At 34.0% G+C, this 22,650-nt stretch overlaps 2 protein-coding genes across 2 annotated transcripts; both read right to left on the bottom strand.

Moving 5' to 3' along the window:
• Window positions 1-4,922: 4,922 nt before the first annotated feature.
• Window positions 4,923-6,025, bottom strand: LOC114362971 (FLYWCH-type zinc finger-containing protein 1-like). The gene is made up of 2 exons (XM_028318560.1): window positions 5,763-6,025; window positions 4,923-5,193 (listed from the first exon to the last, which is right to left on the bottom strand). The coding sequence occupies exons 1-2, from the start codon at window positions 6,023-6,025 to the stop codon at window positions 5,160-5,162; spliced, it is 297 nt and encodes a 98-aa protein (XP_028174361.1). The 3' UTR covers window positions 4,923-5,159.
• Window positions 6,026-15,113: 9,088 nt separating this feature from the next.
• On the bottom strand, window positions 15,114-19,204 carry LOC114362978 (uncharacterized). Its single transcript, XM_028318566.1, has 2 exons — window positions 19,109-19,204; window positions 15,114-15,843 (listed from the first exon to the last, which is right to left on the bottom strand). Exons 1-2 carry the CDS (start codon window positions 19,120-19,122, stop codon window positions 15,297-15,299), a joined length of 561 nt encoding a protein of 186 aa, XP_028174367.1. The 5' UTR covers window positions 19,123-19,204; the 3' UTR covers window positions 15,114-15,296.
• Between the last annotated feature and the right edge of the window lie 3,446 nt (window positions 19,205-22,650).

Here is a 22,650-nt window from a genome sequence, read left to right as displayed (position 1 = left end):
ATTTTATTCTTATTCATCAATAAAATCAAATTCTGAATTTGAATATTCAACTACAATGTCTGCTCATGAACGCTTCAAACTCGGTACTTCTTTCCCAATTCCATAAAATTCAACGCTTACAAAGTGACAAAAAACTTTAAAATATAGTCTTTTTCACGTAAGATGATCCGTATGACACTTCAAGGTTATCCATATTACGCATACTACATATGCAGAATATTTTTGAAAAAATATTTGTATTTTATTAGAAATATAATAAAAAAAAAATTACTACCTTGTCTTGAAATATATAGTAAAATCTGAGTCTATTGATTATATTTTAATTAAATACGATGTAAAAATATTATTTATTTCATTACGCAATGAGTGAAACGGAATAGATTTAGTGCTGGGGTATTTCTTGTATAATAAATTCGATTATTTCCGCGGTTCATTAATCGATTGCAGTGAATACTTAGTTATTAAAAACATCACAAAAGTCAACTATATTTTTCGATTATTGACTTTAATAAACGCATTAAAAATAAATTAATGGTTTTTTAATTTAAATAAACAGAACCAGTACTTTTTAGGAATCGTTTTTTTTAACATGAACCATGAAATTTGAATATTATCAATAAAAAATTGTTACAATAATATTTGTAATTGTAAAAAACATGTTTTTTTGTTAAATAACACCTATACAAAATATTTATCTAAAAGTAGGTTTTACTAACTCTTCGAAAAAAATCGATAGATAAATCGCTATGGTTTAGTTATGTGACATCTCTAAATCTTTCAAACTCGAAACGTCATACGGATCATCTTAGGTGAAAAAGACTANTTTGACAACAGTAGACTGACATGCAAGGTGACATGTAAATGAAGTTTTCAGTTACTGTTGCCATTAAAAGAAATTAGTACCATTAATTTTCCGCAACATGGCGAGGGTTTTTATGTTCCTGGTCAGGCTATACTAATAAAACTTACACGCTCGTTGAACAGTGTTTTAAAGTGACGTTTTGTATGGAAATTTCATTTTATAACAGTGTTCAACAACTGTGTAACTTTTTGTTATTTAAGGGGGTTAGTATTTTGGGCAATACAAATTAGTCTCCTGTCGTGCTCCGATGCGCGCCGTGATATAAAATCTTATCCATGATTTTAGATGCGTATGAGCTTATCGCGTAAAATCGATACGCGACAAAGGTTTATGGCGGCACGCATCTGACTATTATAGGTACGTCGATTCATCATCATTTCAGCCACAGGATGTCCACTGCTGAACATAGCCTCCCCCAATGATTTCCACATCGTCCGGTTGGCGGCCTGCATCCAGCGCCTTCCTGCTACCTTTATGAGGTTGTCGGTCCACCTTGACGTCGATTGGTTTAATTGCCCATTTCAGTGGTTATGGTTGTTGTTGAGTTTGACGATGTTCTGCATGTCATCCGTGATGGCGATGGCCAGACACCTGCTGTAGGACCTGAAGCAACGCCAGCGGGTGCGGCCGTTGTTGACGTAGTGCCTGTTGAACCGCTGGTTGCCGACCATCAGCACCTGTCGCCCTTTCAGCTCCTCGAACGCGACCACGGGCAGTTCCCCTGGATTTCCTGGAAGTAGGCACAGTACAATGGAATACCTATTCTCTTCTATTAGTTTTTGAGTGCACATTTAGATGATACTTTTTGGATAATGTGTTCCGGAGGATTCAGTTGTTATCTAGGGGAGACAGGAGTTGTAACAGGGGAGAGTTGTGCCTATAAGGTAATAAAAAAAGTCACAACTCTCCTCGGTCTCCTTTAAGGTTGACTTTATCCAAGATATTGGGAATAGAAGTACGAGTAAATAGTTTTGGTCAAGAAACAACGTGCGCAATACTGCGCCTCAGCTTATTGAGCCGACTGTCAAATTGCATAGAAACTAAACACGTATACTGTCATAACCCTTTCATATTTACTTACTAGTATTGTGCATAGTAAATGGAGTTTATGTTGGTAAAATAAAAAAATAATGAGCCTGAGATTTTTAAAATTTTTATAAATTTAAAAAATTAGGCTTAGGTAGCTACTGGACCTTTGAAATCTCTACCGCCTGGTCAAGTAAGGCGAATCCTCATCACTACTGAATAGTAAGTATCTACGATAGCAATAATGACAGCGATTTAGTCACTAGTTTTCATCAGAATGTAACTGGATTCGAGGCCTCGTCTTTGATGCTCGAATAATAAAAGTTAGTATTTTTTTAAAACTAGATAGCGATGGCTTGCGTAAGCCCGCGGTACCAAAGTATGTACGTTTTGTAATTTGACTTGTTTTATTCCCTGACTGCACTTCAGATCAGCATACCATCGTATTGTAAGGTCTAGCTACCTATGTTAATTTCATATTATGTTATTATGGTTTTTAATGAAAATAATTGAAAATGCGGATAAATTCACTGCAATAAACATAATAATTTATTTATTGTTTTACATTCAAGAGACGTCTCTAAAACATAAACAATTGTTAAAAATATAATAAGTAAAAACGGACGTCTTATAAAATTACATATTTATTATACTTATTAATGTATCAAACACAAAATAAACTACAGAAAACACGGCTTATCAGTAAAAATAAAATAAGTACCAAAAGAAAATATCATTCCTACTCGCACTTAAACACGAATGATGAATGAATACACAAAACCTACCTAGGTATTCAAATGTTTTATGATAATGGCTTAAAACTAAAACACTTGGGCTGAGTTGCACCACCTAACTTTGACTGTAACTCTAACGATAACCAGTGCTTTTTGTATAGAGTTTGACAGATTTTTGACGTTTGTCAAAGTTAAAGTAAGATGGTGCAACCCAGCCTTACAAATTATTGTATAGTCTGACCAGGAACATAAAAACCCTGGCATAGAGGCGCTTCAATTGCATTTGATAGTGCAACACTGAGTACAGTCGTACATGTGTTAAATTAATAGGCTAAATTTATGTACCAGGACTCAGGATTACGGGCTAATTTGATATTTTCATAAATTAACGAAAAATATTATTAAAGGAAACCTGGTTTAAATAAATTAAATGAAACCATCAATCGAGCTAGTAGGATTTATTTTATTATTCATCAATAATCAAATTCAGAACTTGAATATTCAACTGCAATGTCTGCTCATGAACGCTTCAAACTCGGTACTTCTTTCCCAATTCCATAAAATTCAAAGCTTAGAAAGTGACAAAAAACATTAAAATAGGTAGTTGAAACAGACTACAGCTAATTTTCATAGTGGACTGTACTATACGATAAACATGTCAGTCAATTTGACAACCTTTGTCGGAAACATTATTCAATGAAAATATTGTCCGAATCCTTATATTATTTCTCTTCGACAAATACATTAACACATCGTGAACCACTTTTCTTTCACGACTATAAAAATATTTTAGCAATTTAATTCACAAAATCAATTGCAAACATTTAAAATAAAGTTTGTTTACACTTTGACAACAATAGACTGACATGCAAGGTGACATGTCAATGAAGTTTTCAGTTACTGTTGCCATTAAAAGAAATTAGTACCATTAGTTTTCCGCAACATGGCGAGGGTTTTTATGTTCCTGGTCAGGCTATAATGCAAGTAGGTAAATATTTTCTTTAAATTATCAATTCACATGACTATTTACAAGAAATTCGTATATAAGTTTACACTTTATCATACGTAGGGTAATTAGTACTACAAAGCCACTACCAAATACATAGGTACTGGCAATATTTTGCTACTTAACATAATAATATTATTAATATTAGATACTCGTCATGCAATTGCAAACGGTATTTACTATTAAATAAATCTGTAAAAGCGCTATAATAAAAATGTTAAAATGTAATTTAAATTCAAAAATTCACAGACACGTCACTTTGATATCTTCAAAATTAATCAGTAACATAAATAGTATTATTGTTTAATTCTATAATTATTGTTTTATACAGAGACACAGGTAGAGGCAAAAATATCTTGCCAGTTTTAATTCTATTATTACTAAAATTCACGGTCGCTCAATGATATTATATAAAAACAAAAGCAGATATGTTATAAGCGCTCGCGCTGTGAATACTCAAATACGTCCCAATTGGGACGTCTTGTGTTTAGTCTTCGTGTGGCCTGCGTCGTGCGCAATCGCGTGTACCACACCGTAAGTTCCTGTGTTCTTACCAAAATAAATAAAAAATGCCATCGTGTATGTTTCGAAAGTGTACCAATTATGACTCTAAAGTAAACAAAATACAAGGGATCTCTTACCACATGTGATTATGCAAAATTATTTAGTATTTATATTTTCAATTATTTATGCAAACAATCAAGACGCCATGCGCCATGTTCAAGTTAAGAAAGAGAAAGCGATCTTGTTTTGACGTTAGAGCGATAAGGATGCGTGCGCTGCGGACATAGATTAGTTAGTGCAGAATCGTTAAAACTATAGCTATCTCTTTCATTTGCGTGCTATTTCGTATCTTTTGTTTCACTTATCAGTTACATTTGTCAATGTGTGCAATTTGGAATAGCTCCCTGTTCTTACCAAAATAAATAAAAAATGCCATCGTGTGTGTTTCGAAAGTGTACCAATTATGACTCTAAAGTAAACAAAATACAAGGGATCTCTTACCACATGTGATTATGCAAAATTATTTAGTATTTATATTTTCAATTATTTATGCAAACAATCAAGACGCCATGCGCCATGTTCAAGTTAAGAAAGAGAAAGCGATCTTGTTTTGACGTTAGAGCGATAAGGATGCGTGCGCTGCGGACATAGATTAGTTAGTGCAGAATCGTTAAAACTATAGCTATCTCTTTCATTTGCGTGCTATTTCGTATCTTTTGTTTCACTTATCAGTTACATTTGTCAATGTGTGCAATTTGGAATAGCTCGGCACGGATTAAAATCGTAATTTCTATGAACGTAACATATCTATAGTTCTTTAATATCATTGCGGTCGCTTAATTTGAAAGTTACTATTTATATGTGGTTGTGCCTATCGTTGAGTTTGACGATATGCATGCCATCAGTAATGGCGATGGCGCGACATCTATTGAAGGACTTACAGCATCTCCATCGGATGCGTCCCCTGCTATTCACGTAGTGCCTCATGAAGCGCTTGTCACCAACCATGAGAACTCTCCGCCCGTTCTCATCCTGGAAAGCCACTGTCTTGAGGTCCAGCCCTGGAAGGGAGGAATCGATTAGTATACCGCACCTGATTCATTCAGATAAAGGTGTATTGCCTCTTCCCATATTAGGGTTTGTATAAAGGGTACGTGTAGATATGGGTAGAGCCGTCCAAAAATTCAGCTAGTATTAACAAGTGTCGTTTTTGTATGAGGCAACATTCATATTTGAAGAAAAATGCGCAACATAATGGATTTTCCCTGTAGATATGAAGGTTCCTATTACACATAGTGATAAAATTCTAACACTAGACTACAGAAATAGTTCTGTAGGACAGTGTGATTATTTTCAGAATTCGGACCTACAGTTTCTCTTACTGATGACGAAATGCTGCTTTCCTGCTCCCAAAAAGCGTTTAGATTGATGCGTGCACAAAATTATACAGTAGGTCTAAGAAATTTCATAATTTATTAACACAAATTATTTTTCTAAACTATACTATAATGTCTTATCGCTAGTAAGGCAAATATATAATTTGTAAAATATACACCACACATGAATCAACTCTCATAAAATGATTTGGTATTTTCAATTTATTCTTTGACCAATATGAACAACATTTTACATTATATCATCGGCATCTTCTGGGGGGTGGGAATGCACCCCAGACAACTTGACTAGTTCATTCCCAACAGTGCCAACGGTCGCTTTGCACCCCCACTGTCTTCGGACACATCTCCACGACACTCTCTCGCCGTGCAAGTAATCTCTTCGATATTTAAAACCATCGCAAACCAGAATCAATGCACCTCTTTTGCTCTTGTGCAATGTGAAGTCGATGCTTATTACTTGCGCTGAAACAAAAAAAAAATCCCCAAACCAGAACATAAATAAGAACTGAAATTACAGCTACAATAAATAGGGTGATGTCAATTCTCAAAAAATTCTCAAAGTTCAAACAGCAGTTCATTAATTTAATATTTTTATTAGATTAAGTAATCACAAAAAAGAAGATAATTATAAATAATTTCCATCATTGTTAGTTTCTCTTTAGATCAAGTAATAATAACAAATAAAGAAGATAATTTTAAACAATTTTAATCATTCTTAGCTTTCTCTTCTGAAGTCTTTTCAAGATCTTGAACCTCTTGTNCCTCCTGCAATTGTTTTAATGATTTCTCTGACAATGGGTCAACTGATTGTTCACTATCCCGTTCAAAATTATCTTTATCATTATTAGAGTGAGTTAGATCCGCAGTATCTTTATTTCCATTGATGGTATTGTTAGTTGGTGTTTCGTCAACCATTGCATCGGATTTTATGGGCGATTTATCATGTGCTTCATGTTCTGAGCTTACAAAACCCGTGTTGCTAAGAAGAGGATCTACAGTAGTGTCTATACTTTGATCGTTTTGAGTTTCTAGAATAGTGGGTACTGATGTAAAATGAAAATCTTGTATAGCAGTATCCTGGCTTTGATTATTTTTCTCACGTTCATTTTCTTCACCGTCTGATAGTATTTCAATGGGTGCTTCATCTCTTACAACTTCAATGACGTCGTCATCAGAAAAATTGTCGTTAGCTTGTGTGTGAACTTCGCTTATTATTAAGTTCATAGTAGTGTTTTCTTCGACTGTAATAAGTTTACCGGTTGAGTCACAAACATCATTATTAAGTACATAAATTAAGGATAAAATGTAAGCCTGTGCAATAACTTAAGACATATTGTACACATATTATCTTAAATCCATCTTTATCTTTCATCAACTTTATTACCTTTTAAGCATACATTTGTAAAAACAACAATTAGAGACGATTTAATTGCTCACAAAAAGCAAAATGTATATTAAAAAAGGACAATAACAGAATCATAGTAAACAATGAAGCACTACTTTTGAATATTGTAATAAACATAATGCTGCATTTTCTCTTGAGAAAAACTACTTTTAAACAAATATTATGGAAAACATTCATTAAAAAAAAAGTCTCATTCACATACACACACTAAACACAAGTTACTTATTTTTAGAAGATAATAACAATTCTTAACAATGTTGAAATAATATACGGTGTGAGTCACGTTAAAGTGTACATATGAAAATAGATGAAAGTAGACCTATTTTTATCGACAAAAAAGAGGTCAAAAATTTTTTGAGATTTTTTAAAATTTTTTGTAGAATTTTTTTTCTTCCAATTACTTATTGTAAAGAAAACGTAATAACTTTTAAACTAAGCGATATATCCTGATAAAATAAAAACAGTAATAATGCTAAATAACAGGCGATACTAAAAAAATACATAAAATACACAAAAAATGCCAACAAATAATAAAAATTGATACTTTTTGAAAAAAATCTGCTTAAAAATTCGTGTTTTTTGGTTATTTGATAAACTCCAAAAAATGCCCCTATAACAGGTGGTTTTTATTACTTTGTATTATTCTCTATCGTATTATCTTTGTAAAACCAAAAATCGCATGTCTCTATCCCTATCACAACATTTGCTATGATCGTTTGAACAAAGGCCTGCCACAACATTATTCTCCGCTACAGGTAGAGACAATTTTAATTTTTACTAAAATGCTTATTTTACTTCGAAATCTTTTGTTTTTATTTGAAATCTAACTTGTCTTTATCAAAATTACAAATCTAGAGCCATTTTCAGTTTCGTTGTTAACGAAGCGTTGAATGGCACGCCCGGAGAGGCTTAGTTCAAACGATCATTGCAAACGTTGTGATAGGGATAGAGACATGCGATTTTTGGTTTTACGAAGGTAATACGATAGAGAATAATACAAAGTAATAAAAACCACCGGTTATAGGGGCATTTTTTGGAGAAATTTATCAAATAACCAAAAAAACACGAATTTAAAAGCAGATTTTTTTTAAAAAGTAACATTTTTTATTATTTGTTGGCATTTTTTGTGTTTTTTATGCATTTGTTTAGTATCGCCTGTTATTTAACATTATTACTGTTTTTATTTTATCAGGATATACCGCTTAGTTTAAAAGTTATTACGTTTTCTTTACAATAAGTAATTGGAAGAAAAAAAATTCTACAAAATTTAAAAAAAAAAAATCTCAAAAAAATTTTGACCTCTTTTTTGTCGATAAAAATAGGTCTAGTTTCATCTATTTTCATATGTACACTTTAACGTGACTCACACTGTATAAAAAATTACGTAAAGGAAAACATAGTACAAAAACACAAAACCAAACCACAAACTACAATACTTATTGTAAATTAAAAATTAATCACATAAAAATCACTACATGTATTGTAATTAACACTCATGTTGCATACATCTTCTAGCAAAATGCATGAAATATCTGTGCGGAAAACGACATTTCAACAACTAAAATCGAATTAACAAACTACTTAGTACTAATATAGAGATTTTTTTATATAAATATAACAGCCATCGTAAATATGCAACTTTTTTATTACTTCTGCAGATAAGATTATTGTCTTAAGAACATCACTCTACCCACACCTTTGTGGAAAACTACAGTAGCTAGGTAGATAAAAAACGTGCTTACATAAAGAATGAATAAAATAAATTTTAATCGAAATCTACAATATTTTTTAAAAAAAATTGATAAGTCTTACTCATAAGATAATTCACAACCTGATTTCAAGATCAATAAAGAATGTAATGTAATTGTAACACCCGTATTCATAAACGATGCTTGCTTAAGTGAAGCAGCAAATCGAACGTACAGCGTTAAATAGAGCTTTGTGATTGATTCGTATGTCACCCTGTGCGTCCACGCACACTGTGAGACATAGTAATGTTTGTGAACACGGGCGTTAGCCTATTTATTATAGAGCGTGGTTATGTTTATTAAGAACATTTACTATCTGCTGATTTATAGTCAGGACCATGACGGGGCAACAGCTGGTCACCCTCTTGACACATCTCCAGATTCTACGATAACCCTTATTTCGATCGCCGACGTACTTATGGCCGTTCAAAAAGAGGATTATGTCTCCCCATGGCGTCTCACGAAATAAAGGTCCTGGAATGCAACTTGTAACACAGTTAACACGAAATTCCAATTCGAATCTTTTTTTCATTATTAAATGACACTTAAAACTATAATCTATACACATTATTATTATAAAATCTCTCTGTAAAATAAAGGGGCGATTTGTAAATTGTCGATTTGAACCTTAGTCGAATAATGACAGGGAAAAAAAGAATGATAAAAGCGTCACACCTCGTAATAATTCTCGTGAGAAATTCACGCGCTATTCAAGTTGTAACGAATCTATTTTCAACGAATGAAACTTACTATAGTGAAGAGAATCTCATAAAGATTTTAGAATAAGATTATTTTTATTATCAAATAAAAAACGGAATTTTCAGTAATTGATATTTTTATTTGTTTACTTTAGTAATATTTGGGCAATCAACTTCGTACATTACATGTAACAATAAATATTAAGTAGGTACGTAATTTATCAGTTTTCAGTTCCTNTCAGTCTTGCTACTTATACTTTTTACGAGGCTTCAAGTAAGAGTTTACAATATCTCTATATTGACGGACAGTGGCTGCTCTATCACGATATTTTTCTAAGCCCGGCCATTGATTATACAAGGCAAACATATGGGTAATAGTCTTTTCAAGTAATATGTTTTTTGAAGTTTGGCGGCAGAATTTAACATGAGCGCACACCGACTTAATAGTTTCATTGCTAATTTTCCTTTTTTTGGTATGTCGCCCCCTCATGTCTTTTTGTATGATTCCATTTTCATCGCACTTTTTCCACGCGGTTGTAACGGTTTTAGAAGCAACGTCAAGAGTACGTACAAACATTAAACTGCATACATTTACTGGAGTCTCACTAAGACCATCCGAGCTGGTTTTTGGTAAATAATATTTGTAAGTAAACGATCTGTTACGTAAGGGCTCTCGTCGCAAAATTCTATTTTTAAGCAGTTTTTTTGAGTGGTTAACAATAAACAACCATTGTTTTTCCCTATCTCCCAATTCCCAAAACTTATTGAATATCTCAATTCTTTCATCTTCTGTAAATTTAGTTTCACATTTAAGTTTAGTGCAGTAGCAAGGGTCGCCCATTTTTTTCGCTGCAATAAGACGTCCCTTTCTTGAAATATGTTGTTTGCCATGATTGACAAGTACTTTTCTTTTATTATCCATCCAATTTTCATAATTTATTAGACGTTTATGCTTCTTGTCCTTAACCAAAGGAGAGGATTCGGAGAATTGATCAGACATCGAATCTGTCGACGAAGAAGCATCGGAGTCGCCAAATTGTTCGGAGCCATCACGTGATAATGAATAATTGAAATCTGTGAAACAAACACATAGCGTTAACCTAGTATTACAATATAATATTTTTGTAACTTATCTGAACTTCCAACAATTTCTCGTATTTCTACAATCCGTGAGTCCATACTCTGAAAAATAACACAGTAAACTAAAACAGCACGATTTAAATAAAAGTGTAAAAATAATTTAGGTAAATAAAATAAAAAAAGGAAATTAACTTTTTATTGTTTCCTTTAAGAATAATAAAATTGGGCAATGGCTAATTTTTACTCAAAAGATTGCAAAAAATAAAAAGGCTGGGTTGCACCATCTTACTTTAACTTTAAAAACGTAAAAAATCTGTCAAACTCCATACAAAAAGCATCGGTTATCGTCATAGTTACCGTTAAAGTTAGGTGGTGCAACTCAGCTTAGGCTTCAATTTTGTGAGTCACTCGGTACTATGCTTCTTACAAGTACGTTAATTAAAGTGAGAGGTTACAATATCTCTGTATTGGCTGACAGTAGCAGCTCTGTCATTGTGTTATTTTAATGCTTCAACCACACCAACGCGTGCAGATTGCCATCGCCGGCTCGATCATAGGGAAATGACAGGTCGCGTGAATTGTCATAGGTCGCGCGACCTGTCATTGGTAGGTCGCGCCGGCTATGGCGATCTGTGGGTCTAGACAAAGTGCAAATTATAATCGCAAACCAGTCGAAAAGTGGTCGAAAAGCCCCTTTTTTGTATGGAGTTTTGACGGATTCGATTTTCGATTCGATCAAAAAGTGCGTTTTGTCTAGGGGGCCTGCACACGTTGGTGTGGTTGAAGCTTTAGTCCGGCCATTGATTACCTGTAGGTTTACAAGTCAAACATGGGTGAAACTAATTTCCCGTAATATGTATTTTGACATCATGTAAGTAGCATGAGCGCACACCGACCTATTAACTGCTACTTTTCCGATTTCTGGCATATCGCCCCGACATATCTTTTTGTATAATTCCATTTTTTTCATCGTACTTTTGCCATGCTTTTACAACGGTTGTGTAACTAATGTCAAGAGTACGTGAAAACATTACTAGGCATACGGTTATTTGACTCTGACTAAGACCATCAGAATTAGTTTTTGGTAAATAATATTTGTAAGTAAACTGTCTCCGAGATTTACGAATGGATTCTTCCCTTCGCAATATTCTATTTTTAAGCATTTTTTTTGAGTGATTAACAAGAAATAACCATCGCTTCTCCCTGGATCCTAATCCCCAAAAATTGTTGAATATCTCAAGTCTTTCAGCTTCTGTAAATTTAGTTTCACATGTAAGTTTAGTGCAGTAGCAAGGGTCGCCCATTTTTTTCGCTGCAATAAGACGTCCCTTTCTTGAAATATGTTGTTTTCCATGATTGACAAGTATTTTCCTTTTGGTATCCTTCCAATTTTCATAATTTGTTTGAAGTTTACGCTTCTTGCCCTTAACCGATGGAGAGGATTCATCAGACATTGAATTTGTCGAGGAAGAAGCATCGGAGTCGCCAAATGGTTCGGAGCCATCACGTGATAATGAATCATTGAAAAAATCTGTGAAACAAATTATACATATATGCAGCGTTAACTTACTCTTACATTTTGTAATTTCGTAATATAATTTGAACCTCCTACAACTTCATGTCTTTTCGTCTCTTAGCTAATTAGACATCGTATTTGTAAAAACCGTATCTGATCGCGAAGACAAACTGTACGATGACGTTGCAAAAAATAGGGATTTTAAAGAGACACAGTAAACTAAAATACCTGGTATGATTTAAATGAATATTATTTAAAAAATATTTTTACAAGGTATAATAAAAAGTAAAAACGGAAATGTAAGAAAATTCACTTTTTATTTGTTTTTTCTATAAGTATGGCAATTGGCAATGGCCAACTTGGACTCAAAATAGGATTCAGTTTTGTGAGTGAGATTATACAATATTGACGGACATAGGTGCTTTGTCACGGTCACGATACTACTGTAAGTCCAGCCATTGATTACATTATAAGTCAAACGTACGGGTGAAACTAATTTCGGCAGCAGAAATTGACATGAGCGCACACCGACTTATTCATTTGCTAATTTTCCGATTTTTGGCATGTCGCCCCCTCATGTCTTTTTGTATAATTCCATTTTCATCGTACTTTTGCCATTCCCTTGTAACGATGTGATAACTAGTATCAAGAGTGCGCACAAACATTAATTGGCATACGGCTATTTGAGTCTGACTATGACCATCAGAGTTAGTTTTTGGTAAATAATATTTGTAAGTATACTGTCTGTTACGTACGGGCTCCTGTTGCGTTAACCTATTTTTAATCATTTTTTTTGAGTGGTTAACAATAAATAACCATCGCTTTTCATTAGATCCCAATTTCCAAAATATATTGAATATCCCAATTCTTTCAGCTTCTGTGAATTTAGTTTCGCATTGTTTAGTGCAGCAGCAAGGGTCGCCCATTTTTTTCGCTTCAATAAGACGTCCCTTTTGTGAAAGGTGTTGTCTACCATGATTAGGTAATAAGTATTTTGTTTTCCTTTCTTGAAAGGTGTTTTTTGGTAGCCTTCCAATTTTCATAATTGGTTAGATATTTACGCTTCTTGCCCTTAACCGATGAAGAGGATTGATCTGACATCGAATCTTTCGACGAGGAACCATCGGAGTCGTCGAATTTTGCTTCTTCTTCTTTTCGTGTCGACAACAAACCTACACAGTGTCAGCCCAAAACTCCGCCACAAGAGTGGCGTTGTCAGTAGCACTCATCAAATCCTCCTGAGTGCAGATCTCACATCCGAAACACGGTAACGCAGTGTTTGCTGCTCCCGGCGTAAGCATCATTTCTACCTCATGCCGAATTCTGCTAACCCATCACGAGATAATGAATAATTGGAATCTGTAAAACAAATTATACACGTCGTTAACCTACTATTACATTATACATTTTCGTAATACACGGTGTTACTTTGCATTCTTGTCATATTTACAGAGGTAAATATAAAAGAATGCCCTATAATTTTGTTTTTTAATCTTGAGTATTTTATTTTATCGACAATCTGCTACACATAACTAATTTACGTAACACATGCACATCACTTGTTGGCAATGGCGACAATGAATCTTTCTATTTTCAAATATCTATTGCAATCTATTGTTCTTAAAGTTATATTTGACACTTTTGTAAAAAGCTGACGACCACTAGGTTCATTGCAATATTGCGCCTGTTGAACGTGCGGGACAAAATTGGTTTATTCCAATTTGTACTGCAAAACCAAATTTGCTAAAAACTTAGTGCTTTCTTTATGGGAGTCTCTTGTTTATCTGAAATAGTAGGTATTTTTTGCTACTTTTGTCTCTGTGAATATGACAAGGATGGAAAGTAACACCGTGTATAATTTAAACCTCCTACAACATCATGCTTAGCTAATTAGACAGATATGATACAGCAGATATGATCTGCTGTATAAACCGTATCTGACCGCGTAGACGAACTGTACGATGACGTGACGTTACAAAAAATAGGTAAGGAAAAAGACACAGCTAAACTAAAATACCTGTATGATTTAAATGAATATTATGTAAAAAATAAAAGTAAAAAACGGAAAAACAAGAAANACAAGAATTTTTTAACGAATATTATATAAAAAAATAAGGAAATAAAAGAAAAAACGGAAAAACAAAAAAATTTTACTTTTTATTTATTTTGCCTTCAAGAATGGCAATGACCAACTAGTACTCAAACGATTTCAAAGACCAGTTAATCATTTTAAATAATTTTGCCATGCCCTTGTAACGATGTAATAACTAGTATCAAGAGTACGCATAAACATTAATCGGCATACGGTTATTTGAGTCTGACTAATACCATCAGAGTTAGTTTTAGGTAAATAATATTTGTAAGTAAACTGTCGGTTACGTACGGGCTCACCCCGCTGCCTTGATCTATTTTTAAGCAATTTTTTTGAGTGGTTGACAAGAAATAACCATCGCTTTTCCTTAGATCGCAATCCCCAAAATTTTTTGAATATCTCAATTCTTTCAGCTTCTGTAAATTTAGTTTGGCATTGTTTAGTGCAGTAGCAAGAGTCACCCATTTTTTTTGCTCCAATAAGACGTCCCCACAGTGAATTGTGTTGTCCACTATGATAATTAAGTATTTTGTTTTCCTTTCTTGAAAGGTGTTTTTTGGTATCCTTCCAATGTTTATAATTTGTAAGACGTTTACGCTTCTTGCCCTTATCCGATGAAGAGGATTGATCTGACATCGAATCTGTCGACGAAGAAGCATCGGAGTCGTCAACTTCTGCTAACTCATGTGATAATGGATAATTGAAATCTGTGAAACAAATTATATACGTTGTTAACCTACTATTGCATTATACATTTTCGTAATACTATATGTAATTTGAACCTCCTACAACTACATGCTTAGCTAATTAGACATCGTATCTGTATAAACCGTATCTGACCGCGAAGACGAACTGAACGATGACGTTGCAAAAAATAGGGACTTTAAAAAGACAGTAAACTAAAATACCCAGTATGACTTAGATGAATATTATATAATAAATACTTTATTGAATAAATGTAAAAAAAAAATACGTAAATAAAAGTAAAAAACGGAAATACAAGAAAAAATCACTTTTATTTATTTTTCCTTCAAGAATGGCAATGACCAACTTGTACTCAAATGATTGAAAAGAACAGTTTTATCGAAGTAGGCTTCATTTTTGTGATTAGGATTATACAATATCTCTGTATTGACGAACAGTAAGTATCGGCTTTGTAACGATATTATTGTAAGTCCTGCCATGGATTACATTATAAGTCAAACGTACCAAATGAGCGCACACCGACTTATTCATTGCTAACTTTCCGATTTTTAGCATGTCGCCCCCTCATGTCTTGTTGTATAATTCCATTTTCATCGTACTTTTGCCATGCTGTTTTAATGATGTTAGAACTAGTATTAAGAGTACGCACAAACATTAATCGGCATACAGCTATTTGAGTCTGACTAAAACCATCAGAGTTAGTTTTAGGTAAATAATATTTGTAAGTATACTTTCTGTTACGTACGGGCTCACCCCGCTGCTTTGATCTATTTTTAAGCATTTTATTTGAGTGGTTAACAATAAATAACCATCGCTTTTCATTAGATCCCAATCCCCAAAAATTGTTGAATATCTCAATTCTTTCAGCTTCTGTAAATTTAGTTTCGCATTGTTTAGTGCAGTAGCAAGAGTCGCCCATTTTTTTCGCTGCAATCAGACGTCCCTTTCGTGAAAGGTGTTGTCTACCATAATTAACAAGTATTTTGTTTTCCCTTCTTGATTTTCTGGTATCCTTCCAATTTTTATAATTTGTTAGACGTTTACGCTTCTTGCCCTTATCCGATGAAGAGGATTGATCTGACATCGAATCTGTCGACGAAGAAGCACCAGAGTCGCCATCTTCTGCTAACCTACCACGAGATGAATAATTAGAATCTGTGAAACAAATTATACACGTCATTAACCTACTAACATTATACATTTTCGTAATAAAATTTGAACCTCCTAGCACTTCATGCCTTTTTTTCTCTTAGCTAATTAGACGTCGTATCTGTACAAACCGTATCTAACCGCGAATACGGACTGTACGATGACGTTGCAAAAATAGGGATTTAAAAAGACACAGTAAGCTAAAATACATAGTATTATGATTTAAATGAATACTATAATATAAAAAATGCGTGAATAAGAGTAAAAAACGAAAATACAAGAAAAGTTGACTTTTTATTTGTTTTTTCTTTAAGAATGGCAATGGCCAACTTGTACTCAAATGATTGTAAAGAACAGTAAATTTATCGAAGTAGGCTTCATTTTTGTGATTAGGATTACACAATATCTCTGTATTGACGGATAGTAAGTAGCGGCTTTGTCACGATATTATTGTAAGTCCGGCCATTGATTACATTATTCATTGCTAACTTTCCGATTTTTAGTGTGTCGCCCCCTCATGTCTTTTTGTATACTTCCATTTTTATCGTACTTTTCCCATGCTGTTTTAATGACATCATGACTCATGCCAAGAGTACGCACAAACATTATTTGGCATACGGCTATTTGAGTCTGACTAAGACCATCAGAGTTGGGTTTTGGTAAATAATATTTGTAAGTAAAATGTCTCTGACGTGCAGGCTGCCGCGCATTCCGTTTCGTTAACATTTTTTTTGTGTGGTTAACAATAAATAACCATCGCTTTTCAATAGATCCCAATTTCCAGAATTTATCGAATATCTCAATTCTTTCAGCTTCAGTAAATTTAGTTTTACATTTATGTTGAGTGCAGCAGCAAGGGTCGCCCATTTTTTTCGCTTCAATAAGACGTCCCTTTAGCGAAAGGTGTTGTCTACCATGATTAATAAGTATTTTGTTTTCCTTTCTTGTATCCTTCCAATTTTTATAATTTCTTAGACGTTTACGCTTCTTTCCCTTATCCGATGAAGAGGATTGATCTGACATCGAATCTGTCGACGAAGAAGCACCGGAGTCGCCATCTTCTGCTAACCCACCACGAGATAATGAATAATCTGTGAGAAAAAAATTACATGTAGAAATAACCCAGTGTTTTAATACTTAATTAAACCTCCTCAAAGTTCATACTAATGTGGGCAATATCAATAACTCCTGTTTTTTATTATTATTAAGATATCTTTATTATTAGTAAGTAAATAATTATTTGAACTATATAACAATTTTTGTAACAAGTCAAAGTAATGGATACTTTATTTTTGATACCAGGATTGAACATAATATTAAAAATACAGACCATAGAGTTTGTAAAAGTAATAACGAAAACAATTATTAAAACCTAAGTAAAATTAAGTTACTATAAATTCTTATTCTACGTTATAACATTCTTCAATTTGGTTTAACAGAAAACAACAACATTATTTATTTTTATTCAAAACATTCCTCATTTTTTTAGGAGTTTATTCCATAACATAAAATATACACCCGAATTAGGTATTTTAAATTAAAGTAATTTAATTAAAAATACTACTACAAGCTAGATTGGACATTACACTTTTGAATGTAAATAAGTTAATGTATACCATAAGATTAATGTCATGTGCGCTTGGTCCCAAATCTTTTTAACTCTAAATATACATGTGACATCACTGACATCACAATATTTTTTCACAATATTCTTCTAGAAGCTATCACGTTTTATTTTTTATAAACTTTGGACAAATAGATATAAATCATTAGTATAAATGGCGCGGACAAGAAAGTAATTGAACAAGTATTTTAAAATCAAATAAGTGAAGTGTTGATTTAATTTGTGAATTTAATTTTGAGCCAACCAAATTATTGGCTGGAATTATTCTCGAATTACTACAGACACAGAATACATAATAGTAGCCTACAGAGTCGAATTGTCACAGGGAAAAGCAGTAGTAAATTCGTCACAAATTATATAATTCTATGACTTATTAACGTGTGCTAATTCACGTTTATTACGAATACACTTCTAATATAGTTATGAACCTAAGTAAATTTGTCACAAAATATAATATCTTATGTCTACTTATTCACATAATTTATGACGTGACAAATCCTTTAACCCTTTGTACCTATTAAGGTAAATATTCAAATGCTATTAGTGGGTTCACAATAGTTTCTTCGATTTCTAGAACGAACGAATTTCACCATTCGGTTATTTCCGTTTTTAAGGTTCAGCCAAACCAACGCGATCAGCCGGCGTGCAGCGATGGCGACCAGACTTAAGCCTTGTATCCACTTGAGCATGCTCAGGCGAATGAGCGGCTCATTTGGCCGAGTCCGAGCGTGCTCAGGCGTCTCCACTTGAGCGGCTTGGCCAAATGAGCCGCTCATTCGCCTGAGCATGCTCAAGTGGATACAAGGCTTTAAATACATTGATTGCCATCGCTGCACGCCGGCTGATTGCGTGTGATCGCGTTGGTTTGGCCAAACCTTTAATTATTTATAACATTTATGCATAACAAGGCAGGTATTTGACCTTCAGTGATGATTGTGCCCCTGGCCGACCAGTATCCTCCCATGTATGATCCTCACTTTGCTACGGCAAGCCATCGAGGCGCGCTTGGTGCAGCGCCAGTAGCTCCTCACCTCGTTGCCATATTCCCTGTGGTATCTGTGTCCAGCTAGAAGCAACACCTTACCCCCTTTCGACGTCGTGACTATCTCAGCTGGTGGGAAAATTAATGGATTAATAAAGCGGATAACTACCAAATTAAAATTCTTAATACAGCTTGCCCTACCACCACTTCTTCAGGACAACATAACGGCTGGTGAAGTGGCTGAAGAAACACAAGCCCGTTTTCACTATCAATGCCTATTTATGTGACCCCTTTGAAAAAAATCCTGTTATTTATTACCATAGGGGTCACTTCAAAATTACGGATTGATGGTGAAAATGGGCATCAGTCGCCTTTGTCGGCCTCTTATTTATTACAAGATAATGTTGTGGTAGCACTCTTCTGCCATGGTCAGGCCTGGCTCACTCCGCGCGGTACATCCGATAATTACCTACAGCGAAGCGCCCCGCCGGCGGGTATTATATCAGTCGAATGTCACGCGCTCGCCCGTCAGGATNAATTTGTTAGACGTTTACGCTTCTTTCCCTTATCCGATGAAGAGGATTGATCTGACATCGAATCTGTCGACGAAGAAGCACCAGAGTCGCCATCTTCTGCTAACCCACCACGAGATGAATAATTAGAATCTGTGAAACAAATTATACACGTCAATAACCTACTATTACATTATACATTTTCTTAATAAAATTTGAACCTCCTACTACTTTATGCCTTTTTGTCTCTTAGCTAATTAGACAACGATGTCTAGATACGGTTTGTACAGATACGAATCTGTACAAACCGTATCTAACCGCGAATACGGACTGTACGATGACGTTGCAAAAATAGGGATTTAAAAAGACACAGTAAGCTAAAATACATAGTATTATGATTTAAATGAATACTATAATATAAAAAATGCGTGAATAAGAGTAAAAAACGAAAATACAAGAAAAGTTGACTTTTTATTTGTTTTTTCTTTAAGAATGGCAATGGCCAACTTGTACTCAAATGATTGAAAAGAACAGTTTTATCGAAGTAGGCTTCATTTTTGTGATTAGGATTATACAATATCTCTGTATTGACGGACAGTAAGTAGCGGCTTTGTAACGATATTATTGTAAGTCCTGCCATGGATTTNCCATTGATTACATTATTCATTGCTAACTTTCCGATTTTTAGTGTGTCGCCCCCTCATGTCTTTTTGTATACTTCCATTTTTATCGTACTTTTCCCATGCTGTTTTAATGACATCATGACTCATGCCAAGAGTACGCACAAACATTATTTGGCATACGGCTATTTGAGTCTGACTAAGACCATCAGAGTTGGGTTTTGGTAAATAATATTTGTAAGTAAAATGTCTCTGACGTGCAGGCTGCCGCGCATTCCGTTTCGTTAACATTTTTTTTGTGTGGTTAACAATAAATAACCATCGCTTTTCAATAGATCCCAATTTCCAGAATTTATCGAATATCTCAATTCTTTCAGCTTCAGTAAATTTAGTTTTACATTTATGTTGAGTGCAGCAGCAAGGGTCGCCCATTTTTTTCGCTTCAATAAGACGTCCCTTTAGTGAAAGGTGTTGTCTACCATGATTAATAAGTATTTTGTTTTCCTTTCTTGTATCCTTCCAATTTTTATAATTTCTTAGACGTTTACGCTTCTTTCCCTTATCCGATGAAGAGGATTGATCTGACATCGAATCTGTCGACGAAGAAGCACCGGAGTCGCCATCTTCTGCTAACCCACCACGAGATAATGAATAATCTGTGAGAAAAAAATTACATGTAGAAATAACCCAGTGTTTTAATACTTAATTAAACCTCCTCAAAGTTCATACTAATGTGGGCAATATCAATAACTCCTGTTTTTTATTATTATTAAGATATCTTTATTATTAGTAAGTAAATAATTATTTGAACTATATAACAATTTTTGTAACAAGTCAAAGTAATGGATACTTTATTTTTGATACCAGGATTGAACATAATATTAAAAATACAGACCATAGAGTTTGTAAAAGTAATAACGAAAACAATTATTAAAACCTAAGTAAAATTAAGTTACTATAAATTCTTATTCTACGTTATAACATTCTTCAATTTGGTTTAACAGAAAACAACAACATTATTTATTTTTATTCAAAACATTCCTCATTTTTTTAGGAGTTTATTCCATAACATAAAATATACACCCGAATTAGGTATTTTAAATTAAAGTAATTTAATTAAAAATACTACTACAAGCTAGATTGGACATTACACTTTTGAATGTAAATAAGTTAATGTATACCATAAGATTAATGTCATGTGCGCTTGGTCCCAAATCTTTTTAACTCTAAATATACATGTGACATCACTGACATCACAATATTTTTTCACAATATTCTTCTAGAAGCTATCACGTTTTATTTTTTATAAACTTTGGACAAATAGATATAAATCATTAGTATAAATGGCGCGGACAAGAAAGTAATTGAACAAGTATTTTAAAATCAAATAAGTGAAGTGTTGATTTAATTTGTGAATTTAATTTTGAGCCAACCAAATTATTGGCTGGAATTATTCTCGAATTACTACAGACACAGAATACATAATAGTAGCCTACAGAGTCGAATTGTCACAGGGAAAAGCAGTAGTAAATTCGTCACAAATTATATAATTCTATGACTTATTAACGTGTGCTAATTCACGTTTATTACGAATACACTTCTAATATAGTTATGAACCTAAGTAAATTTGTCACAAAATATAATATCTTATGTCTACTTATTCACATAATTTATGACGTGACAAATCCTTTAACCCTTTGTACCTATTAAGGTAAATATTCAAATGCTATTAGTGGGTTCACAATAGTTTCTTCGATTTCTAGAACGAACGAATTTCACCATTCGGTTATTTCCGTTTTTAAGGTTCAGCCAAACCAACGCGATCAGCCGGCGTGCAGCGATGGCGACCAGACTTAAGCCTTGTATCCACTTGAGCATGCTCAGGCGAATGAGCGGCTCATTTGGCCGAGTCCGAGCGTGCTCAGGCGTCTCCACTTGAGCGGCTTGGCCAAATGAGCCGCTCATTCGCCTGAGCATGCTCAAGTGGATACAAGGCTTTAAATACATTGATTGCCATCGCTGCACGCCGGCTGATTGCGTGTGATCGCGTTGGTTTGGCCAAACCTTTAATTATTTATAACATTTATGCATAACAAGGCAGGTATTTGACCTTCAGTGATGATTGTGCCCCTGGCCGACCAGTATCCTCCCATGTATGATCCTCACTTTGCTACGGCAAGCCATCGAGGCGCGCTTGGTGCAGCGCCAGTAGCTCCTCACCTCGTTGCCATATTCCCTGTGGTATCTGTGTCCAGCTAGAAGCAACACCTTACCCCCTTTCGACGTCGTGACTATCTCAGCTAGTGGAAAAATTAATGGATTAATAAAGCGGATAACTACCAAATTAAAATTCTTAATACAGCTTGCCCTACCACCACTTCTTCAGGACAACATAACGGCTGGTGAAGTGGCTGAAGAAACACAAGCCCGTTTTCACCATCAATGCCTATTTATGTGACCCCTTTGAAAAAAATCCTGCTATTTATTACCATAGGGGTCACTTAAAAATTACGGATTGATGGTGAAAATGGGCATCAGTCGCCTTTGTCGGCCTCTTATTTATTACAAGATAATGTTGTGGTAGCACTCTTCTGCCATGGTGAAACTAATTAACACTTCAATAATCCGTGTTCAACCCAGGAACGTGGTGGGGAGAATCAATTAATACTTTCGTTATCAGGGTGTCTCAGTTAATCAGGTTTTAGTAGTTTTATGTTAGAGTTAAATATTTAACGTTATCTACTTACTTGTATAAAAGTTTATAATATATATTTTGAATGGAACATGAGCTGTAACTGTAAACTACATACATAGGAGACATTATAATATTTATTTTTGTATAATAATTATTTTACATCATTTTATTATAGCTTATTTTATTATAGTTTGAAAAACCACATTGTATATACATATATTAGGTACTTAAGCGTTAAATTATTCTAATCACAGAAAAATATAAATTATCACAAATGATGACCATTTCAAAATTT

Source organism: Ostrinia furnacalis, unplaced genomic scaffold, assembly GCF_004193835.3.
Source record: "Ostrinia furnacalis isolate ACB-3 unplaced genomic scaffold, ASM419383v2 OfSCF6932, whole genome shotgun sequence".
Classification (NCBI taxonomy): domain Eukaryota; kingdom Metazoa; phylum Arthropoda; class Insecta; order Lepidoptera; family Crambidae; genus Ostrinia; species Ostrinia furnacalis.
Note: the sequence above shows the minus strand (reverse complement) of the source record. Positions and strands in the feature narration are given on the sequence as shown.